Below are 17,343 nucleotides of genomic sequence, written 5' to 3' on the forward strand. Positions count from 1 at the left end.
ATTTTTTGGCTATTGTCTTTTGGAGAATTTCATCGATTTGAATTAAGTCCTTTTTGTGAGACGGATAGGTACATAAGGTGTGGAGTGATACACGAGAGTCCTTGTGAGGTCATTTTTTTTTCCTTCTATTTCTAATGGCAGGGGGTGAAGGATCTAATTCTCAACAAGTTGATGTACAAGGCCTTCTCAATACCATTCTACAAGAGTTTAAAACTCTTCACCATCCTGGATTGAAATTGATGAATGATAGGATGGATCAACTGGAAGAGAATCAACAAAAGTTATAAGAGAACTTTTGACCGTTACTTGAAGCTCAGAGGCGAAATGATCTTCAATTGCTTTCGAGGCCAGGACGTAACATCCGGCTCCCACCCCATACAACCTTGACGAGCCCGATGATAAAGAGTTTGAAGAAAATTGGGAACAACCTAGGCATCGAAATAACCATAACAAACGGGATGGAGATGAGGCTATCAACTCGATCAAATTTCAAGTGCCACCATTTCAAGGAAAATCTGACCTTGAGGCATTCTTGCAATGGGAACGAAGGATAGAAATAATCTTTGATGTTCAATAATTAACTGACTTACAAAAGCTCTGTGTGGCAGTAATGGAGTTTTCAGATTATGCTCTTACTTGGTGGGACCGCATCAACCACCACGGAAATAGGGAGGCTCTAGTGCGGACTTGGAACAAACTTCGTACACTTATGCGAAAGAGATTTGTCCCCCCTCATTACCATTGTTAAGTACTGCAGAGATTGCAAAGTATACAACAAGGTTCCCGGTCAGTGGAGGAGTACTCTAAGGAGCTTGAAACACTTCTTTTACAAGCTGATATCCGTGAAGATCAGGAGCAAACGATGTCCAAATTTTCGAATGGCCTTCAAAAGGATATTGCTGATGCGGTGGAGATGTACCAATACGTGGATCTCTAAGAGATGGTACAATTGACCATAAAGTTGGAGAAGTAACTTAAACCAAAGCGGATGCAAGATAATCCATATAAACCTTCTTAAATTGTAGGGTTGCCTAAGTGCCGCTTTTACAATATATGAACGAAGGCAAATAGGTAGAGGGAGTTGATTCAATGTGCCCTAAGCCGCCAACAAACACCCAAAATACCACAATCCGTAGCTGAGATGTGTTATATTTTCAAATGCCAAAGCCGAAGACATTTTGCGAATCGATGTCCAAACAAACGTACTATGATTTTTACGACCTCCGGTGAGTACAAATTTGAATCAGAATCTGAAGACGTCAATGAGGGAATTCCTACGACCAAGAGGCTGGAGAATCTATAACGGAGTCTAATTTGACATTAATCACTCTTTAAACGGAGTCTAATTTGACGTTAATCACTCTCTAAACTCGTAGCATCTTTCCAAAAGAGGTTGAAGATACCGAACAATGCAAAAATTTATTTAATGGAAGGTGTAAGATCGCGACTAAGGTATGTAATCTTATCATTGACGGTGGTAGTTTTACTAATGTCATTAGTGACTTCACAGTGAAAAACTAAATTTGAGGATGAATTTGCACCCGAGACCTTACAAACTATAATGGTTAATAATTGTGAGGAAATCAACGTCACCAAACAAGTGTTGGTGGGAATTGAGCTACAAGGTTACAAGGATGAGGTAAAATCAGATGTAGTTCCAATGCAAGCATGTCATATTTTGGTTGGAAGACCATGAAAATTTGGCAAAGAAATTGTACATAATGGCCTCCGTAATCAGTATACTTTCACATATGCCGGACGTACCATAGTTCTAACGTCGTTGAGTCCTCGAGAAGTAAATGAATATAAAAAATACTTGTATACGCAGTTTGTTGCCGAAGCAAGAGAGAAAAAGAACCAAAATAAAAAAAAAACAAAAAAATGGTGAACTATGTCGTTGAATAAACCAGATAAGAGGAGTCCAATATGAGTCTTCTTTAGAATCACCCTCAACAAAAGGTACTTTGCATGCAAGTGTATCTACTCTCTCACATAGTCTAACTACCCCACAACCTCTCAAATCTTCATCTTCACCAATAAATACATCTACCCCTAGCCACTCTTAAATACTCTACTCTTTCTACTCAAAAATCAAACACGAGTGTACTGATTCAGGGTGAAACCAGCTGGAATTCTAAACACGAGAGTGAGAGGCCTAATCTTTGTATATGCAGGAAGGAAGCTTTACGCTTAGAACAAGGAGTTCATCGTTTGTTATTACTTTTTAAACCTACTTATTTTTCCATAAATGACTCTTAAAAACTTACATCTAGTTTTGCTAACTTATTGCAGACGTATGATGATGTTTTTCCTGATGAAGTACCTCATGGTTTACCACCCACTCGTGGGATTGAGCACCAAATTGATTTTGTCCCGGAGCATCAATTCCAAATTGGCCAGCCTATCAAGCCAACCCGGATGAGGTAAAAGAAATACGAAGGTAGGTGGAGGATCTATTGAGTAAAGTTTGAATTCGTGAAAGCCTAACTCCTTATGTTGTACATGTCCTATTGGTGCAAAAAAAAAGAGGTTGGCGAATATGTGTGGATTTCCAAGCCGTCAACACTATAAAAGTTAAGTATCGTCATCTTATTCCTAGATTAGATGTTATGCTTGATAATTTTTGGTTCTGTAATTTTTTTAAAATTGATTTAAAAAGTGGCTATCACCAAGTTTGGATGAATCAAGGTGATGACTGGGAAAATGCCTTAAAGACTTCTTTTGGTCTATATGAGTGGTTAGTTATGCCATTTGGACTTACTAATGCCTCAAGCACGTTCAAGCGATTGATTAATCATGTTTCAAGAACTTTTATAAATAAGTTTGTGGTAATATACTTTGATGACATACTTGTTCATAGTAATTCTATTGAAGCACATGTTGAACATTTACAAGCAGTTTTAGAGGTTTTACGGACTGAGAAGTTGTATGCTAACTTAAAAAAATGTGACATTTGTGTCAAAAGGTGCAATTTCGTGGGTTTCATTGTAGGAAATGATAGAGTATGTGTAGATCCAGTGAAGGTTGCAACCATCCAAGAGTGGCCCACATCTACAAGCGTACGTGATGCCAACAGTTTCCATGATCTTGTAAATTTCTATCGTTGATTTGCGCGGAACTTTAGCACTATTTATAATATCCCCGGAGTTGGGACGGTCCTAGGCCAACTTGCATGGATGAGCCGGTGTCAAGCCATCCGAGGTTGAATATAGGTTACATGGATGAAATAGACTACTCATTTCAACAATATGCATATTTCTTTTTGAAAACTTTACTGAAAAAACTTTAGAGTTAAGTGCTTGCTCTAGAGTAATTAGAGTATTGGTGACTCATTGAGAAGTCTCCCAGGCTGCGCGTGAGTGAGGACAGAAGCGTGCTAGAAGGACTCGTGTTGATATGAGGGGCAAGTCTATGATCCCGACTTTTACGGCTTCGCGTGGCTTGCGGGTTGGGGTGTTACACTACTGCAGTACCCTTAACTGCAATTACCAAAAAAAGGATAAGTTTGAGTGGAGAAGTGAACAACAAAATGCTTTTGATACTTTGAAATTGAAACTTACATGTGCACTTGTACTTGCTTTACCTGATTTCTCTAAACCATTTGAACTTGATTGTGATGGTTCTGAAGTAGGTATTGGTTTCATCATCTCTCAAGAAAAGAGACCCGTTGCATTTTTTAGTGAAAAACTATATGCTGCTGCCTTGAATTACCCAACCTACGATAAGGAATTGTACACCTTAGTGCGGGCCTTGCAAACTTGGCACCATTACTTACATCCTCATGATTTTGTTTTGTATACCGACCATTAATCCCTCAAGCATATCAAATCCCAAAATAAGTTGAGTAAGATATACATCTGATGGATCTCCTTCATTTACATATTTCCCTATGTTGTTAAATACAAAAAAGGTAAGGAAAACATCGTCGCGGATGCATTGTCACGCAGGTATGCACTTGTTACCACACTTGAGTTTAAGCTATTAGGTTTTTCATATTTGAAAGAATTATATGCAACTGATCCTGATTTTTCCGGTATATTTGCTAAATGTAATTCACATGCATTTGAAAAGTGTCATGTACATGATGGATATTTGCTGCAAGAAAATAAATTATGTGTGTCTAAATTCTCTTTGAGAGAATTGTTGATTTGAGAAAGTCATTTTGGAGGTTTGATGGGACACTTTGGTAGGAACAAGACACTTAATTTGCTGCAGGAATTTTTTTTTTTTTTTCCACGAATGAAAGCCGAAGTTGAAGCCACAATTCGTCGGTGTACAACACGCCTTTCTTCGAAATCTACTGTTCATCCACATGGTTTCTATACTCCTTTACCCATTCTTGAATCCCCTTGAGTTGATATCTCTATGGATTTCATATTAGGTTTTCCTAAGAGTAGGTCTGGTAAAGATTCAATATTTCTTATGTTTGATCAATTTTAAAAAATGACACATTTTATTCAATACACAAAAATCATTGATGTTTCTGCTTCATTATTTTCCAAAGAGGTTTTTAGATGGTATGGTGTTCCGCGATCCATTCTTTCTAATAGAGATTCTCGATTTTTAAGCTATTTTTGGAAAACACTTTGGCCTAAATTAGGTATAAAACTAATGTTTTTCACATCACAACATCCATAAACTGATGGTCAAACTGAAGTTGTTAATCAAAATGTGGGTAGTTTGTTACGTGCCTTATTTAATGAGTTTGAAGAGCTGGGAATAATGTTTAGCTCATGCTGAATTTGCATATAACCATACGATTCATATCTCTATGAATTGTTCTCTATTTGAGGTTGTTTATGGTTTTAACCCATTAGCTCCTCTTGATCTTATGCCATTGCCACGCAATGAACATGTTAGTTTTGACGGCAGAAAAAATGGTTGAACCTGTCCAACAACTTCATTCAAAAGTTTGGGATAACCTACGAAAGGTAGCTGAAAATTACACAAAACAAGCTAATCGTGGGCGGAAGAAAGTTGTATTCGAGATAGGAGATTGGGTTTGGCTGCACTTAAGGAATGAAAGATTTCCAAAATTGCGAAAGTTAAAACTCACTCCCCATGGCGATGGGCCATTTCGAGTGTTGGAACGCATTAATGATAATGCCTACAAACTTGAACTCCCTGGTGAGTACCAAGTTCATGCTACTTTTAATATTTCTGACTTAAGTCTTTTTGATGCAGTTAATGAATATCTTGTTCGGGAGAACAAGAAAGCTTTTCAAGAAGGACGGAATGATGCAAACGTCCAATCTTCAAAGATTCAAATGCCCGTGGGACCCATCACTCAAAGCCGAGCTCGTCAATTTAAAAAATCCATCACTTGGTTGACCCAATGATTTTTCATGGAGAATCAATTTAAAGATGATGTTTGGAGACCACTTAGCCCTCACTTGACACTACTCCAATGGGATCCACAATAATCGAAATTGAAAGATTATCAAGGGAATCACCAATTATGGAAGATTATCAAGAGAATTACAAATAATGGAAGATTATCAAGAGTATCATCATTTTTGGAAACTTCTACAAGTTACCTTAACATAGATTTCCTTTTATTATTAATTTTCATATAGTATAATTTCATATCTCGACCTTTTCTTATTATTTGTTTCCTTATAGTTAGACTTACCTTTAGGTTTATTTCCTTTACTATTTTTTGCTTTTTATTTTCCTCAAGGACCTATATATAAGGTCCTTTCCTATCATTGTAATGAGAGTTTTACGTCTTGATTCAAATTTTACTTTTATAATTTTCTAGCGTTAGAGAGTGATTTCTTCGCATTTAAAGTATCAAATTGGGTCTTTCGAGTGATTCCATCGGTTCGTAGCTTCCAATCATTTGCAGTGAGATTTAGTCTATTGTTTGTGTTTTAGCCTATGGTTTGATTTCAGGTCCAAGACTTATTCTCATGGTTGGCTATCATCCTAATTCATATTTTCTACAATATATTTTCTTCTTCATTCTCTTTTCTTTTATTCATCCGAATCCATTGGTTCTATTTAACTTTTTGGCTAAGGAAAATATTATGCGTATAATTATACACGATCGGGCGTGTCATTTCTTATATCTAAAAAAACATCTCAAATTAAAAATAATTTAATTTTTAAAAATATCACATCAATATCTATTTAATATTACATAAAATAATTATTTAATTTAAATTTTATTATCCAAAACGTCAAACTCAACTCTAAAACGTTTGGCCAAACAAACTCTAAAGTAAAAGTATTAGTAATCTAATATAATATAATTAAGTTTGTGATTTAAATTATTATTTATTAATCATTATTTTATTAGGGAGTACCACTATTTGATGGTACGGTAAAAACGGGACTAAATTTGCGGGATGGAGAGAGTAATTTGGTTAAATTTGCTTTCACATTAAAACACATTTCTATCGTATTTATTTTCTTAAAAAATAAAATAAAGTTGCATGATATTGATTTTTAAAAATTTCATTAAATAAATCCAATTCGAAATATAAGATGCCAAAAACATTCTTCGTTATAAATTTTCATTGGTTCGAAAACACTAACTGTTGGCTTTTTGGGTCCAATCATACACCAAAACACAATAACACACTCATTAAGCAGCCTATGAAAACAAAGCCCTGGTCCACGATCCAAACCCGTGACCCGTGCATGACTCGCTCGCTTGACCCGAACCCACAACCTACTAACCCTTCTAGGATCCGCATTCTTTTTGAGATAAATTTCTGTCTGTCCGATCTAGGGCATTGATCTTCACCGAAAGATCTGTTTTCACCTACATAAATATATGAGGAGTGAGAGAGGCCGCCGCCGATACGTACACTCTCACTTCTTCACTCTACGTTGTCCATTTCTCTAGCCTCTTTCATCCTCTCACTCTCTCACCCTTCGGAAAAGGTTTTCCAATAGTTCACGACGTTGCCTTTCTCCTGTAATCTTGTAAATTTTTTGGCACAATTTTTTCCCCCTATTTTTGTTGCGAGCTGCAAAGGGATCGTTCAATGCGGTAGGTTTGTGGTTTAGTTCTTGTTTTGCCTTCTATCTTTCAGTGGGGGAATATTCTTTTGTGTGTCGTGGGTTTCAGGTAGATTTTTATGTGTAAGTCATTTTTTGGGTGTGTTTTGGTTTGATTTTATACTTTTCGACTCATTTGGGGTGACTGAGCCTGAAATTGCCCGAACCTTCATTGTTTCATATATTTAGTTGTAAATATAGCTTATTTTAATAATAAAACTCGATTTTCTATCTTTATTTTTTTTAAAAGTGGTATCAGAGCTTCATTGTGGTTTTTTCTTGTATGAAATCATATTTTATTTTAATTTTATAAATTTTGTGGTAAAAACTATAATAGATAAAAAAACGGATCTGGTTGAATCGGACTATTTTTTAAGTGTTAGATTCTTTTTCTTTTAGATCCATGTCCAAATCGGTCTAATCTAACTCGGTCGATGTTATTTGAGTCTTGGTTGAGTTATTTTTTTAAATAGATATTGACTTAACTTCTACATATCTATGTAAATCAGTTAAGTTTATGTCTACTTCATTTCTTTTTGTCAAAACCGCTTATATTGTTTTGTTAAATTGTTAATATTTCAATTTTTTCTTTAATAATAAAGTGTAAATATGGTTCATTGGCCTGTTTTTTTAATAGATTTGTTAATGTATGTGTTGGATCTGTTTTCTTTTAGCCAAGATCTAAAAAGTTATTCAAAATCTTTAAACAAATTTTAAAAATCTTTTAAGATCTAAAATATTTAAACAATTTATAGTTTGAAATGTGTAAAATCTTTAAGCCTTCTTATGTTCTTGTATTTGTTCTTTCGATTATGTGGTTATTTATCCTTATTTCTTTATGTTTGGGTGATTATATCATTTTGTTAAAAGAGAAACCAATATTCTATTGATATTTTTGTTGGCTAAGCCTTATTTTTCAAAAGAGAATAGGTTTGTTTTGTATTTTTCCTATTGTTTTGTAAGAAATTATTTTTTTTTTGTTGTCGTGCTATGATGGTAATCGTTATTAATACACTCTATTATTATTTTGTGGTTTTTTTAATTATTGCATTTAAATTTCTCGCCAAAACAATTTTGAAGGCTATTGTGAAACCAAAGTTTTAAAACTCTGATCCTCACTGTTGTGAGTAACTCACTAGTACCACGAAAGAATGTTGTGATAGTTAGGTAATATATTGTGGTGTTTACTGCTAGTTGTGATTATCTATTTTTTGTGTGATACTATATTATGTAATAATAGTGTGTCTAGCTTGCCTTAATCTCTCTTTGTGTGTGTGTGCGTGCGTGAAAAATCAGTATATATTTATAAAATTAAAAACATAATACTATTGTTTTTGAAAATTAAACACTATTTATCGAAAATTATAAAATGATTGGTCAATCTATTTATAATATTCAACATTTTGATGGTAAAATATAATTTGTTATTTGGAAATAAAAATAATAAGTATTTTAGTAACTCAAAGGTTAATTAGGGCAGTGGAGCCTAATCATGCAGGTCAAGTTCCTCTTGAGATGAGGGCTGAGTTGAATGAAATGGCCTCATCTAGTACAATTTTGATTTGGTTGATCATGAAATCAGAAAAGTGGGCAAGAATGAATCTACACTAGTATTGTGGAGTCAATTAGATAAACTATATACTTAAACATCTCTTCCTAATAGGTTGTATTTGTTAGAAACCTTTTTTAGTTTTAAACAAATTTTTCAAAATCAATAGATAAAATTTTGGATTTTTTTTTTCTAAACTAATACAAAATGAGTATTAAACTTACTGATGATAAGAATATTGATGATTACAGTGCTATAATTCTGTTAAATGTCATACCTAACATATATTCTGATGTTAAATATGTTATATGATATGGGTGTGATAATGTGACAATAGATGCAATTATTAATGGTTTAAAATCTAAAGAACTAGATTTGAAATACTACAAAAAGTTTAAATTTAGCTATACAAAATTTCGTAGAAAAAGGTTTTTGCGACAAAATAAGTTTTGTCGCCTATACCGCATTGGTAAAAATATTTGGTGACAAATTTGACTTTCTTAACGAAAGACACATTTTTTGCAATGAAAGTTAAGAAAATAGATATAGCTACGAATATATGATTTTATAGCTAAAGCTCTTTTGCTATAAAAATAAAATTCATAACAAAAGGGTTTTAGCAACAAAATATACATGATTTTTTTTTAGCCAAATGATATTAGTTATGAAAGATAATTTCGTGGTTAAAGCCCCTTCGCTATGAAAATAAGATTTTTTAGCAAAAGAATTTTAGAGACGAAATTAACTTGTAATGCATAATTTAATTTTAGCGACTAAAATTAATTTTTATTGTTGAATAATATGTTTTATCTACAAAAATATTTGGTAGTTAAAAAAATTATAGTTAATTAAACTTTTTTTTTTTTTGTAGTGCAAGCTCGTAAGTCTAATAAGGGAGAAGTCATGTATACTAACGGTAGGTCTCCTTTTAGATCACATAAGAAAATAATTCTAATGATAATAATAATAAAAACTAGAATAATAATAATAATAATAATAATAATAATAATAATAATAATATGTTATGATCATGGGGTCGAGTCTCTCATACAGGGAGATGAGGTGTTTAAGGTTGTGGTAGATATGGAAGAACAGGGAGAAGAGAGTGAAGCTGCGGTGGTGGATCGGTTGGATGGAGAAGGAATGATCTAGACTTGTGGAGTTGCACACAATTGGGTATAAGAGAATTGTATTAAGCATCTAATTGAGGCCTAGATTCTATGTTTTTATTATAAGGTAGTGGGCTTACACCCATTAGTACCAATTTAATTTTATATTGTAAAGGGCTTACACCCTTACCCTTAGTACTAGTTTGATTTGTTTTGCTTGATTGGCTCAGCTGCTTGGCATGCTTAAGTATGTAGGGTTTTAGTATTTAAACCCTAAATATTACCTAATGAAATAAAAAGAAATATTCCAAACTTTATCTTCAGTTCTCACTTTTAGCTTTTGCACAAAATATCGAAAGTCAATTCTCCAGTTTGTTACACTTGGTAATCAGACCCAAGCTGTTTCTGCAATGGCGGAAGGCACCATATTCAAGGACCTGGTAGATGCACACAAAATGCTGGAATTAGAAAATGAAAAGAGGGCAGAGAATGAAATCAGAATACATGAGCAATTGGACCAAATGCAAGCAGGAATAAACAGATCGTAAGCAGAAATAGCGAGATCGCAGGCAATTCTAATCAAATCCAAGGATGAATTCAGAGAATACGTACAAGGTATGTTCGAAAAGCTTTGCAGTTCTTCAACCACACCACGAAAATCAGCACAACACACAAATAGAGGGAAAGATGTTATAGATGATACAAGCCCAGTGGAATTCCATAATACATATAGATCTGAAACTGACCCGATGCGTGGTAATTATTCTGGAAGAACTAGATCTAGTATAGGCAGTCATTTACCTATACAAGCAACTCCTAGAATGGAATTTCCCCGGTTCGATGGGACTAACGCTAGATCATGGATACTACGGTGCAACAACTATTTCCGGATGACTCAAGAGATGCCGGAAGACTATAAAATCATGTATGTATCTATGTTTTTTGATGGGAGAGCTGCAATTTGGTACCAATCATTCATTAAACATAGGCCGCATGCAACATGGCAGCAATTCATACAGGCTCGTAGCTCCAGATTTGAAGAACTAAAGACGAATCAGGTGATCGAAGATTTCAAACACTTGAGGTTCACAGGGGATTACACGGACTATGTGGATTAATTCGAAGAGCTACGAGACTATATGAATACCTTGAGTGGTCCACCTATTTCGGAGGAATACGTCATTGCATGTTTCATTGGAGGGCTAACTCCCGAGCTTAAAGCTTCCGTGAGAATGATGAATCCTGTTAACCGGAGCACGCGATTGAATTAGGCCGAAATCAACATGAGACAATATAAGTAATCACCAAGAGGTTAAAAGGGATGCAGAAGCCTTACCAGGCTGGTTTTCACTCATCCCCTGTTGGAAAACCTCAAGCTACAACTGCTTCTGCAAAGATAAATAATCCCAGGCCGAACATCAAGTTATTATCTGCAGCTGAGATGGCAGCAAAGAGAGAGAAGGGTCTATGCTTCAATTGTGATGAGAGGTTTACCCCCGGCCACAAGTGCAAACATATAAAATTAGGTGGAGAATTTGTTGATTTTTTGGGTCCAATATTAATTCATACACCAAAATACAATTACATACCCATTAAGTAGCCCATGAAAACCAAGCCCTAGCCCATGGTCCAGGCCCGCAACCCGTGCACGACCCGCTCGCTTGACCCAAACCCGTGACTCGCTAACCCGTCTAGGATCCGCATCCTTTCTTAGATGAATTTTTGTCCAACCGATGCCTAATCTCTACCCTCCGATCTGTTGTAACCTATATATATATATATATATATAGGTATGAGAGGTGAGAGAGGCCGACGCTGATACTTACACTCTCACTTCCTCTCTCTTTGTTGTTCCTCTCTCTAGCTTCTCTCATCTTCTCACTCTCTCACCCTCCGGCGATAGTTTCTCGACAATTCCTTCCTCCTGTAATTTTGTGGAATTCATGGCACGATTTGTTCCCTCTGTTTTTGTTGTTTCAAACTGCAAATGACTCGTTCAAAGCGATAGACTTGTGATATTGTTCCTCTTTAGCCTTGTACTTTCCATGAGTAATTATTCTTTTGTGTGTCGTGGATTTTGGGTAAGTTTCGTATGTTAGATGTTTTTTGGGTGTGTTTTGTGTTGATTTTGTACTTGTCGAGTGATTTGGGGTGACTAAGCCTTAAATCGCCCAAAGCTTCCTTGTTTCATATATTTCGTTGTAAGTATAACTCTTTTTGTTAATAAAACTCGATTTTCGATCCTAAAATTTCTTTACACCAACACGCTGTACCTTAGAATCAACAAAAACAGATTTCTTCAATATAATACACATACATATTTGAAGGTATCAAGATGATACCTGCATGATGTTTTCGATCCATAATTATCACACATCACTTCCATCAACCAAATATCCAACAACACTACACATTAGCCATTAGATGGGGGGAACACCACATTGAAAACCCGAAAAAGAGAAGGAAGGAGAGGGGAAGGGAGGGAACGGACATGCAAAAGGGACTGGCTGACAATCCGATGAAACTCTAGGGGGCAAGGCATGGCATTGTCATTTCACATGATCCCAACAGAAAGTAGCAATATAAACAAACTATAGAAGAATCAATATAGTTATTTATCTAGAAGTAGGTTCCTTCAGGAGGCTGGACCAGCTTACGGTTTTGCGTAGCACCCATTTCCTTCTTCAGCTGCGTCAGTATGTCTTCCATTGTGAACTCGCGCTTCCAGTTTGCCAGAGGTCCAAACTTCTTTGGTTCCACCTACTCATTCAATACACATATCACCAATCAGTCCAAACAAATTAAGCACATGCTAGTTTAAACAGCAGCATCCAGTTGAGGCGAGGAACAATTGCCCAAGAAGGATGCATATCTATAGCGGACTCAGTTTTGCAAATGTGTAGAGATCAATGTCATCACAACAAAATTGCACATAAAATATGCAGCAAGCAATCCATCATGTATAGTATAGACAGGTAGGTGGTCGAGCAACATAAAAATATGTGGATATATAGCATAAAATCAAGCAGTAATGAAGATATAGCATACTGCACCAAGGAGAAGCTCAAATAACAGGTACATGTAACCTCCAATAGATGCGAATTCGCAGTTGGAGAATTCTGAGGTAAATAGAGTTCAGCTTTATGGTATATTTGCTTTGTATCTTACATATCCGTATTTTCACAAAATGGAATTCAGTTGTGATGAGAAGAGAAAAGCATCTATCGGCGCAATCATTTTCAAGCAATCAGGATCACGGAAAAAAAAAAAAAAAAATTTCTGATCTATGTTTTCAAACGTAAGTGGATGTCGTCTATTTCAAAATACACAGCTTCAATCACTCAGTAGCAAACAGCAGATGAACATAACTGTAAACCACCAAAGTTACAGATTAATGTCTACCTTCAACTTGTAAAGTCATTTTACAAAGTTAACTCTCATAACCAAGCTACTAGTATCATAATCTTATATTAGCATCGACATATTGATACAAGCATAAAACACAATTCGCAAATCAAAGCAAAGAAACTGTACCACAGGTTCATATAATATACTATTCACAAATTAAGTTGAATCAGGTTCTGCAGAAAGCATATAGAAAATCCCACATTTGCTTTAACAAAATTCTACCTGCAAAATGCTGTAAACAACCTTTTTATTTATTTATTTATTTATAAGGACAACATAAATAGGTCAATGAAATAATTCCGATCATACCACTCCAGTTTCAGGGTTTACGCAAGTCATGTTAATCCGAGAATGGAAGCGAACAGTTGGAGGCTTCTCTGGATAATCTTTGTCACAAAATAGCTTCAACTGATATATGCGGCCTTCATGTACAGACTGACAAGAATAAAAGACAGAGTTCACTCCTGTCATTAGCCTTGATTTTGGGTTACCAAAAATAAGGACAATCAAACGACTAATAACTAACCAAACGTACAAATGTACATCAAATGAAGCAGCACCCTATAATATTTTTTTTTCTTCAAATTTCTGTTCTACAAACTGTTACAGTTGTTATTAACAATGCTGCCACCATCTGAAGACATTGCATTGCAGGTTCCTAACTTACTATCATATTTACATCCCATTGAAGAAGGTACGAACTAACCAAGATGGATATCAAGCACCTAACTGTGCCACTGAAGCTACTTTTAGTTTAAGAAACTACACTAATGTTGAATATTCTATAAACATGCAGAGGGTGGAGTGATACTTATTTTATCAAATCTGTTATAAGAACTCTCACAGCCTTTTCTGGTCGAATACACATGTTGGAGGTAAAAAAGTACGATAATTGGAACAAAGGAAACCAATTCAAACTTAATTATCACCCTTCACAATGTGCATTATAAAAAGAGGTGGTAATGCTCACGTTATGTGGACCAATGATTGTGCCAGTCCAGGAACGCATGTAAATATCATCGGCATCATCCATTCCATAGCTGACAGTGCCATCCCCAATTCCCTTCTCCCCACGTTCAAGCTCCTCCAGCAACCTGAAATTTCGAGGAACTGAAAAAACAAAAACAACTCAATGGTCTAGTAATCTTCACTTGCAACAGGCAAACCCATGAATGCTGTCAATACTTTTATGTCAACAAAATTTGCAACCAAGATCATGGGAAACTAGTGCAGATCAACATGTACACCAGATCAGATTGTGGAAGAACTACATTAATTTACTCTCCATGGAAAAGAACAAACAGAAACTTTAAGGAAGGAGCAGGTAGCTAAATCACTTAAATGTAGTCACTCATTTGTCAATTCAGCATTCAATATCAATAGAAATTGAAGCCAGAACCAACCTCTAAATATTAATAGACAGACAAACTAACTAACTAAATCAATAAAAACCCGTTCCTCAAAACTTTTATCCACCAAAAAGGCTCATCCAATTTACTCTAAGACGCATCAGAAAAAAAAAAAAAAAAAAATTCAGTTTCTGGGGGGGAGAGTTAACACCCCTAAAATCAGACAAAACGATCGGCAAATTTCACATTTAACTCTTGCATCATTATCACACAAAAAAGACAACATAAATCCCTCAAAATTCAACGACACGTACACTTATAGACCATCAGAATCCCAAAAAATTTAGAACAAAAAAATTGATTTTATGTCGCCAAGAAAAATAAAAATTATAACAACAATTTCCGATAGTCAAAAGAATCTCACCAACCACACTAGATCCTCCCGAGCCCAGAGTCATGATGATGCAAAATCCGTTAATTAGGAAGATTTCCGAACGCAGATCGGTGTGATCGAAGAGAAATCAGAATGGCGCGGCTAAGAGATCCTCCAGAAGAAAGGAAATGACAACAGGATCAGCGTATCTGTAATAATTAGTAATAAATAATAATACTATATATTTTATATTTTAAACTAAATTATATACAAAACAATCTATTCCTTAAAATCAATATTTTAGTGTAAATATGAATTTAATTATATAAATTTTATAGAAATAGAAGAGGGTAAATATATTAAATATTTTTTTAATAAAATAAAAAAAATAATTGATTAATTTTATTTTATAGTTCTTTTTAAAATAAATTGTTATTTAATTTTTACAAAATAATATTGAATTTTAATAAATATATTAAAATATACTATCAAATTTATATTGTAACATAATTTATATATACTTGCAATATTTTGTTGTGATGTTCTATTGTGATTCAAAATTTTAATTTGCTGGATATACACAATTAATTTTCGAATAATATTTTATTACATTATGTCATCAACAATGTAATAATTTTATATTATGAATATCCGAGTCAGTTTGATCGATATGATAATAATAATGATTATTATATCACCGTATCAATTAATAATCTCTCATTCAGCCTACACTGCTATCAAAACCCTCATCAAAGTCCTCCCTTTGCTATATGGAAAATATTTTCCTTCAGAAAGCATGCACTATATTACTATATGAAAGAAAAGTTGATAGGTTATTTATTATTGGTTGGGCTAGACCCTCGTTTTTATTATTATTATTATTGGTGGATATCAAAGCCTTTGCCAGTTGGATAATGATTTACTTCCAAAATCTGCTCTTAGTTTTGAGATACTTTTTGGCTTTGCCTACCTTTTAATAGATCAAAACTGACGGATGCTGAATTCCCGATCAAAGAAAAAGAAAAAACTGACAAATGTTGGTCATAAAAGAAAACAAAAATAAAAACAAAAACTTACGAATGCCAAGCTTACATATTTGACAAATCTTGGTCATCCTTTACCAACATATTTTGTTCTTGGTATTTTTTTTTTTCTTATGTAGTATGCAAACATCTTTCTACAGATGAATTTGTTATCAATTAGGATCCTTCTTTTGTTTTGCATTTTCATCTCATTTCTTCTTTCATGGACAAGTTGCTAGCTTTTCAAAGCTATTATGCTCCAGGAGACCCCGTTTACTCTCTCAAGAATGTCGGAGCAAATATCCTGGGTGAGGTACTCAATGGAAATAACATTGATTTGACATACAAAAACGTAAGTATTTTTTTTATTAGTATTATTATTTTTGGGAACTAAATAATTTCAAATGTAGTATTAAATTCTTATATATTTTGGAAACTCATTCTAGTTGGTTCGCCGCTCCTGATTGCTTCCTTTGTGATTTTACAATCGATAAGCTTAGTCACCTATAGTAGTCATTTTTTCCGGCCTTAAGATTGTATTTTGGTTTGATACTAGATAGGGCACACTCATATTTGAGGATGCTTCAAAGTACTGTTGATAATTCCGTTTCTGCTTTAGGCATGTCTATGAACATTGTTGGATTGATGTCATTTTGTTGGTATCATTAAGGATTTCAGATTAATAATGGTAAATATACTTTAGTTATTTTTCATGCAGCTGGGTACATAATAAATATAAAGTCCATTGCATTTTTTATGGTGACAAAATCTTATTTGACTCAAAGACATCTTTTATAGTGTATTTTTGTACTGGATATTTTTCGAAACAAAAGGTGTTTCACGGTGACATGACTTTTGTAGCATATTTTTTGTTATGGATAAATTTCATAACAAAATTGTTCTGGAAAGAAGTCCACTTTTGTACCGTATTTTTTTATTACGGACGTATTTTGTAATAAAGATTTCTGACAAGATTCTCATTTTGTTCTACATTCTTATATTACTTAGTGGCCCTTTTTGTCAATTCAGATTTTGAAATACATCCAAAGGGTACAACATGCTTTAATTTTTTTTGAAAAAAATTACAAAAAATATCTTTCACGTATATTCAATTATTAATTTTGTCTTTTATTTATTTTACTGGAAAAATATATGTTACATATTTGCAAAAACCGTCCTATCTGTCATCCGGCCGCATGTCATGTTCACACAACGGTTATTTTTAGAAAATAACTAGATCATATCACTATTGGATAGAACATGCTATTGCAATATGTGAAAATGATGTCAAAAGTTGACTGGTTAGCGTGAAGCTATAGCCCTTCGTGCCCCTTAACAACTTTTTGACTAAGTATTTACAAAACGAAAAACTTTTAGAGAGAGAAAATTTAAAAAGAGAAAGTGTGAAGAAAAAATATGAGTTGTTTGTATTGCAAATGAGTTTGGAGGGTGTTTGATAAATAATTTTTTAAAAAAAATTTTCATTTATTGAACATTTTTTACTAGTCAAACAATTAATTTAATT

General features: G+C 34.2%; 1 protein-coding gene across 1 annotated transcript; it reads right to left on the reverse strand.

The window, feature by feature from the left end:
- Positions 1–11,946: 11,946 nt before the first annotated feature.
- On the reverse strand, positions 11,947–15,013 carry LOC127265096 (ubiquitin-conjugating enzyme E2 variant 1D-like). The gene is made up of 4 exons (XM_051294778.1): positions 14,848–15,013; positions 14,045–14,184; positions 13,384–13,509; positions 11,947–12,426 (listed from the first exon to the last, which is right to left on the reverse strand). The coding sequence occupies exons 1-4, from the start codon at positions 14,879–14,881 to the stop codon at positions 12,286–12,288; spliced, it is 441 nt and encodes a 146-aa protein (XP_051150735.1). The 5' UTR covers positions 14,882–15,013; the 3' UTR covers positions 11,947–12,285.
- Positions 15,014–17,343: the final 2,330 nt, after the last annotated feature.

Source organism: Andrographis paniculata, unplaced genomic scaffold (genome assembly GCF_009805555.1).
Source record: "Andrographis paniculata isolate CXL003 unplaced genomic scaffold, ASM980555v1 Contig71END, whole genome shotgun sequence".
NCBI lineage: Eukaryota > Viridiplantae > Streptophyta > Magnoliopsida > Lamiales > Acanthaceae > Andrographis > Andrographis paniculata.

Bases quoted from the DNA above. Each gene is read 5' to 3' on its own strand.
- LOC127265096 (XM_051294778.1), bottom strand. From the start codon at position 14,881: ATGACTCTGGGCTCGGGAGGATCTAGTGTGGTTG. The intron at 14,185-14,847 runs GTGAGATTCTTT...TTGTTTTTTCAG, and splicing joins GGGAGGATCTAGTGTGGTTG to TTCCTCGAAATTTCAGGTTG. The intron at 13,510-14,044 runs GTGAGCATTACC...TATTCTTGTCAG, and splicing joins CAATCATTGGTCCACATAAC to TCTGTACATGAAGGCCGCAT.